Source organism: Triticum aestivum, chromosome 7A (genome assembly GCF_018294505.1).
Source record: "Triticum aestivum cultivar Chinese Spring chromosome 7A, IWGSC CS RefSeq v2.1, whole genome shotgun sequence".
NCBI lineage: Eukaryota > Viridiplantae > Streptophyta > Magnoliopsida > Poales > Poaceae > Triticum > Triticum aestivum.
In genome coordinates this window covers 19,954,213-19,960,934 of record NC_057812.1, presented here as the reverse complement: position 1 = coordinate 19,960,934, position 6,722 = coordinate 19,954,213, and the positions used below count along the sequence as shown (strand labels likewise).

General features: G+C 47.5%; 1 protein-coding gene across 3 annotated transcripts; it reads right to left on the bottom strand.

Annotated features, from left to right (window-relative positions):
- Positions 1-881: 881 nt before the first annotated feature.
- On the bottom strand, positions 882-6,428 carry LOC123150330 (sucrose synthase 1). 3 transcript variants are annotated; one of them, XM_044570195.1, is made up of 15 exons: positions 6,296-6,428; positions 5,264-5,386; positions 4,475-4,604; positions 4,229-4,380; positions 3,922-4,111; positions 3,707-3,825; positions 3,368-3,584; positions 3,191-3,286; positions 2,944-3,117; positions 2,746-2,862; positions 2,491-2,657; positions 2,164-2,388; positions 1,756-2,074; positions 1,437-1,681; positions 882-1,356 (listed from the first exon to the last, which is right to left on the bottom strand). In XM_044570195.1, the coding sequence occupies exons 2-15, from the start codon at positions 5,371-5,373 to the stop codon at positions 1,170-1,172; spliced, it is 2,448 nt and encodes an 815-aa protein (XP_044426130.1). In that variant the 5' UTR covers positions 5,374-5,386; positions 6,296-6,428; the 3' UTR covers positions 882-1,169. The 3 variants fall into 3 exon arrangements, with proteins under 3 accessions (XP_044426130.1, XP_044426132.1, XP_044426131.1); XM_044570197.1 differs by having other exon boundaries at positions 6,301-6,396; XM_044570196.1 differs by lacking the exon at positions 6,296-6,428 and adding an exon at positions 5,624-5,862.
- Positions 6,429-6,722: the final 294 nt, after the last annotated feature.

Sequence of the window (6,722 nt, the reverse complement as noted above, 5' to 3'; positions counted from 1 at the left end):
GGGCGCCACCGCTGGGCGCGGAACCCTCGCCGCAGGCACCCGTCGCAAGGTCTGCACGGTCCACTCTTGCTCCAGCCCTTCTTAATCAGATCTCCCTAACTCCTCCCCTTTTATGACTATTTCGCGTTCATGAGTGAGGAAGCGTAGGAATTCTTATGGAAGAACTCGTGTAGCAATCAGTTGATTTTGTTGGTTTTGGTGCTTCAGAACGCTCACCCCTCAGCTCTGATTCGTATGTAGTAAAATGTGCTACTAAAAAGGGAAGTAAAACATTTGTTGTCAGATTACAGACATCATTTTCTGCAGTTCTGATTGTGTTTAATCAATATCTTTTGATCACATAAATCATACTCCCTCCGTCCCAAAATTTTTGTCTTAGATTTGTCTAAATACGGATGTATCTAACACTAAAACGTAACTAGATACTTCCGTATTTAAATAAATTTAAGACAAGAATTTTGAGACGGAGGAAGTATTAAGATTGTTTGGTTCACAGAGCTCTCTCAATGGGCTATAACCAATAGATGGCCCCTCCTCCTAGGATGTTCTTGGCACACCTATTGAGCTTCGACTAATTGTTCTGACTTCTGAGTTCTGACTACATAGAGGGTGCGAGTTTCAGAACATAATTTTACCAGCGAACTCGAATTTCTGGCCACCAGTTTGAACTACAGTTTCATATGTGAAGGGTTGGATTCATATATATTGCATTAGACATCATTGCCAATCACATAGAAGCTAGGACTAAGTTAGTGGAGTGACTAAGACTAAAGTAACAATGCTCATTTGGTTAACTAAAGTAGCAAAAGCTCTTTATCCCACCTTCTAGTAAATAGTAATTGTAGTATTAGGTAATAGAGCTCAGTGGCAGTGACAAAAAATTTCTTGGAAACAAGGAAGGATGATACTATTATTATTTCAGAAACGGCACCAAGGCCGTACCTATTATTGAACGGTAACATCCAAGAAATACGACAAGCACCAACCGACTGACACACACCACATTTTCCTCTGTCTCGACTCACTCCCACTACTAAACCAAAGTAGCACACTGACTCGACCTTAAATCTTAAAAAGAGCAGCGCCTAGGAAGAAAACCCAAAGCATTCTCAAATCTCAATCTTTGCAGGAATCCAAGCCACCCTTCTTTCGGCCAGGAGGTGGCCAGATTACTTGCTCGCGGAGTCTCCCTCAACAGCTAGCGGAACGGTGCTTGCCATGGTGCGGTACTTGAGGGCGTACAGCATCTCGAGGTAGCGGCGGGTCTCACGCCTTTCGAGGTTGGAGACGTACTTCCAGAACCCATACACACCGGTGAGGGTCATCAGCCTCTCAGAGTAAAGCTTCCAGGTGTACCTAAATAAGAATAACTGTTAGTCTCAGCAAACTAGTTATCCTTGGAAGTAGTAAAAACTAGTGAATTTTGAGTTGCATACTTCTCCTCAATACGCTGAAGCCCACCCTGTGAGATCTTGGTCCAGTGGCTGGGGTCAACCTGGCACTTCTCAAAGAACTCAACCAGCAGAGCAGAGGCCTTGTCACCCTGGTAGGGATCAATGTGGTAGCCAGACACGCCATTCACGATGATCTCAGCAGGACCACCATATGCAGTTGCGAAGGTAGGAAGACCGCAGGTCATGGCCTCGATGACAGTAAGCCCAAACGCCTCATAGAAAGCAGGCTGCACGCAAAAGGGGTATGTGAGAACACATATTTTTACAAGGCAAGAATGTGGTTTATGCAACACGTAGTTACCTGCACAAAGGCACCCTTGGTGTCGCAGATGTAACGGTAGAGCTCAGCATTACGGACACGGTTCATCTGGGCAGAGATCCAGCGGACATGGCCATTCAGGTTGTACTGCTCAATAAGGTCAAACATCTTCTTGAACTCAGCCTGCTCCTCCTTGTCCTTTGATGGATTGCCATGGTCACCACAGACAACCACAAGGTTAACCAGCTCCTGCAAGCGAGGGTTCTTGCCATACAGCTCAACCAGACCAGTCAAGTTCTTAACACGGTCCAAACGAGCCATAGAGAAGATGATTGGCTTGTTCCGGTCCTTGAGCACATACCTGCAGAAGGTATTCTAGTCAGATGTACAGCAATAAATGCATCAGACCGTTGCAGCTCAGGCGGTAAGAAACAATTCTGCAGTTCTTACTTGTGCTCGTTGTTGTCAACATTACTGTAGAGCAGCTCCTCGATCTCTGGGTGGAGGGAGGTGAGCCTCCTCTGTGACTCGGAGTACGGGAAGTAGATGGACATGTCCGCACCAGGTGAGACTATGTTAAACTTGGGGTCGAAAACATCGATACCATGGACAACACGGTACATTCCAGGCATTGTGAATGCCATGTGAGACTCGTACTGACCAACAGTGTCCTTGCTGAAAAGGCAGAATTTCCATTAGGCCATGCAAAGACAACTGCTGTCTACAACAAAACAGATGGATATCATCAGAGAAAGCTCAGTCGTAAAGAAACATTACTTTCCAGCAATCTCTTGGAAGGTGCTAGTGATGATGAAGTCAGCATGGTTCATTGCAATCAGATCGGTAGTGAACTGGCATGAGAAGTGGTAGTGGTCCTCAAACTTCTTCCAGTAGAGGTCAGAGTTGGGGTACTTAGTTTTCTCAAGTGCGTGTGCAATTGTACACTGCAGACCAATGATCGTGGTAACATCAGAAAAGATCAATGTGTGGTAAATATGCTTGCAGAAACAGAGAAGTGGCTAGAATTCATACATGTGTAACACCCATCTTGTGTGCAAGCAAGCACGCAACAAGGTTTCCATCGCTGTAGTTTCCAATGATCAGGTCAGGATTGGCCTGGAGCTCTCCGGAAATCTCGTGTGCCACATCCTGGCAGAAATGGGGCAGAGTTAGCAAAATATGTCTGTGAATAATGACAAAGGTATGATGGTGAGGTTAGGAGGCATCTACTTCAGTGAAAGTCTCCAGGTACGGCCAGACTTCAAAACGAGAGATCCACTTGCGAACAATTCCACTTTCAGTTCTGAATGGCACACGGAGGATGTGGGTGTGCTCTGTTCCGAGGACCTTCTCAAGACGCTGACCGCAGGTCGTACCAGTTGCATCAGGGAGAAGCCTCGTAACCTGTGCAGGGCCAAAAAAAATGTTTCAGTATCATACGACAAGTTTTAATTATCATACCAGACGTCACACTCACAATAAGGATCCGTGGTGTGATGTCGAGGCCTTGCTGCTTGATCCTCAGCAGCATCTCATTCTCCATAGCGCGGACTTGATCCAGAATGTAGACAACCTTTGGGGAATCATAGCTCAAAGATTAATCAGAAGAGGTTTAATCACTTGACCATGTATAAACTATGCAGGATGTTATTACCTGGCCTCCGGTGTCAGGGTACCCCAAGACATTGGCTTGGGCAAAGTAACCGTGCGGCGAGAGGATGACAACATTGAACACCATCGGGATTGTGCCAAGGAACTTCTCGAGCGTGGACGGGTCTGGAGCCTCGAGAAGGTCGAGGAGCAGGTGAAGGGTCTCCTGCGCACGCTTGGCGCAGTCACCCCAACCCTTCTCCAGGCCAAGTTCTTGGAACCTGCATTTGTCCAATCAAAAGAACCGTTAAAAACATCTCAGTGGTTCCTTCTGAAGAAAATACTCCAGGCTACATTAACTGGCTAATAATTCTGTACAATACAATGGTCACTTGGTCAGTACCTGTGGTGGAAGTCTGAGTATGGAGTGTCTGCCGGGAGACCAGACAGATGCTCCTCGGCCTTCCTCAGAGCTCCCTGGAGAGCACTGAGGCTGCGGATTCTGTCGTTCAGCATCATAGTCTGGAGGAAACAAGAGTACAAGTTTACATGCTTCTTTTTTTCTGGCAAGTCTCATCAAAGTTTAAACAATGTATGCAGGATGAAAGACTGTCTTACCATGCCCTTGTAGTTGTGTGCGCGGAGGAAGTTGAGAAGGGGGTACATGCTCTCCTTGTCATGGAAGAGCTTTGATGACAGGTGCCTGTTGAGGAACTGCACGCCGTTGCCGATGGACTTGGACAGCGAAGGGCGAGGGAAGGAGGCGTTGAATGGCTCAAAGTCCAGCTCGAGCACAAAGTCCTTGTTGCTGCCAACATATGAAAATAGTATCACACAACATTGAATCAATATCATCAGAGCAAGAGAATCAAATTATCTGTTCAGTATCCCAGTTCTGGTACTGATTTTTTTTTAAAAAAATTACCTTCCTTCCACGAGCTGTTCCTTGAATTGCAGGTACTCAGGGACACTCAACTCCTCTACAGCGAGCTCGCTCACGTTGACCCTCACATACTCCCAGACACCAGGCCTTGGACGGATGGCAAGCGCGACCCACGGCGAGATGACGATCGCCTCCTGTATCATATACAGAAGTGCACCAGTTAGAGCAACAGGTAAAGCAAACAAGGATGCTGAAGAAGTCTGCTGAGATAAGAAGTCAGATGCAAACCTGCGCTGCCCTGAGCACATCCTCAAAGGCGCCATCCTTGAGCTTCTCTCGCTCTGCTTCGGGGATCGCGGTGTTGTACTCAGCGATGATCTGGTGGGACTGCAGCATTCCATTTCCAAGGTTGACCAGCCTGCACCAAGCATCGTCATATGCCGCATAAGATCCACCATATAGCATTCAGAATTATCGCATCGAGTAAGATCCACCTAAATATATTTGCAAGTCAGATTGGTGACATCTGAAGCCATTGTTTAGCACACCATGCATCATTTAGAGAAGAATTTGGAATTCCATTCGAAACATTACAGTTCTGGTTTTGACGGTGCATTTACTGAACTTGACAAAATTATATGAGATTCAGTTCAGTCAGATGTTGTGCCACATAGATCCTGTCAGATCCAGGCATCGGCAGACCGATTAGTGCATAATAATGTTCAGCAAGTCTTGATTAGCACTAGGTCAATGTGCAGAATACAATCACTCTACCCAGCTGCACCTGGTCAGATCTGGCAGCAATCAACGGAACTCCAACAGCACGAGGTGTGTCATCAGTGTTCACTGTTCAGTATACTAGGTTTCTAGAAAAACTTATTTAAATATTTGATTGATTGACCAGGTATGTTGAGTAGGAATGAAGTTTGGCATCCATTGCGCACTAGGGGACGCCAGATTTATGCAACAGTTTTCTTCTAGCCACCGCCAGGAGATCTACATACTTGCGTAATAAATTTATAATAAGGGGAAAAAAGAGTAGCAGTTACAGTGCAGGGGAGGGAATGGGGGTCGAACCTGGTGAAGACAGCGACGAGCTCGTTGGGGTGCGCGGAGAGGGAGTCGCCGATGCGCTCCCTGACACTGTGGAGGCGGCTGAGTACGCGGTCGCCGGCGGCTTCCCCCATCGCTCAAGCTAGCCTGCAGAACAAGATTATCAGCGGTGTGTTCTTCAGTTCAGAGATCCAACAGATGAGCAGGAACTGAGCAAGATTTGGAGAAGACCAAAGAAAAAAACATTCGACGGCGCAAACTAGAGGATCGAGAGGCATACAAGAATCAAAATCTAGACTTAAGGCTTCAGACAGAGGACCGAGAAGGAGAAAGCAGTGGAGTGTGCGCGTTTATAATTATACGGATCTGAAGTGAGAAACCAACAGGTAGCCCAGGTGTTGTCCGGCGAGAAGTTCAAGTAGCCGACAGACGCCGGTGGGTTTGCATGAGCAGCAGTAGCCGCCCGTTGGAACTTGGAACCGAAGCCGGCAGTGGCAGGGAGGAAGAGTGACGCGTGCGAGCACCTTGTAAAGCACGAGATCAGCGTGGGATTCCTTTCTTGCAGGCCATGCCAAGGTGGTTAAGACTAATGGTGGTGATTAGGCGTCGAGCTTTTCGTGTTACCGGGAAATGGCAGAAATAATCTGGAGCTAATTAACCATGGCTGCTAGCACAAGAAAGGAGAACCGACCGACAGCGCGCGTTTCGACACCTACGCGGACTGAGGCGCAGACTTGTCGACACGGACTGAAGCTCACCAGATCTGACAGCATCCATGCATCCACTTGGTGAGTTGGTGCTGAAACCTTAAACCCAGAGAAGAGAATGATGGCAACTTGCCAGGACCGCAGCCATCCACCACATCTCCGCAAGTGGATGCTGATTGCTATCTTCTGTCCCCTAGTGGCTACTCCAGCAAACCACTTTATTTTTCTTAATTATTGACAGCAAAACAGAGGAAGCCGCACCGACGACACTGAAACAGAGCATAGCAGAGCACGCGCAGAAGAAAGAAGAAGTCCATTGGCATTGGCATTGGCAGGAGGACGAGCTCACCTGACCTTGCTCTCCTTCTCCGCGAGGAGAGCCCCGGGAAACGCCACGCGAGGCAGGAACCAAGGGAAGCAGAGAGAGGTGGACGACGACGGGTGAATGGAGAGCTCTGCCCACGGCGAGGCAGGGTATTTATGTTGCAGCGGCCGGGGTGGGGTGGCAGGTGGCACGCACCCTCATCTTTGCCCTGCCCCCTTCTTCACTGTGCACATCTCTTTGCTTGCGAAACAATTTATCCAATTAGTGCATTGTGATCTGACCCGTATGTTGATTTCTTTCCATCAATGTGTACGTGGGTTTCTGTGGATGGATCAAATGGATGGATCGCGGGGTCATAAATTCGTAATCTGTGCCAAAGCTATTGCTCTCAGGATTGGCCTTCGGTTTTTTATCCTAGTGTACGCATTTAAAAAAGATTGTATTATTATCA

Coding starts and splice junctions, on each gene's coding strand:
- LOC123150330 (XM_044570195.1), bottom strand. CDS start 5,373: ATGGGGGAAGCCGCCGGCGACCGCGTACTCAGCCGCCTCCACAGTGTC. Junction 3,287..3,367: donor ACCCTGACACCGGAGGCCAG/GTAATAACATCC, acceptor GATTCCCCAAAG/GTTGTCTACATTCTGGATCA. Junction 1,682..1,755: donor CCAAGGGTGCCTTTGTGCAG/GTAACTACGTGT, acceptor TTTTGCGTGCAG/CCTGCTTTCTATGAGGCGTT.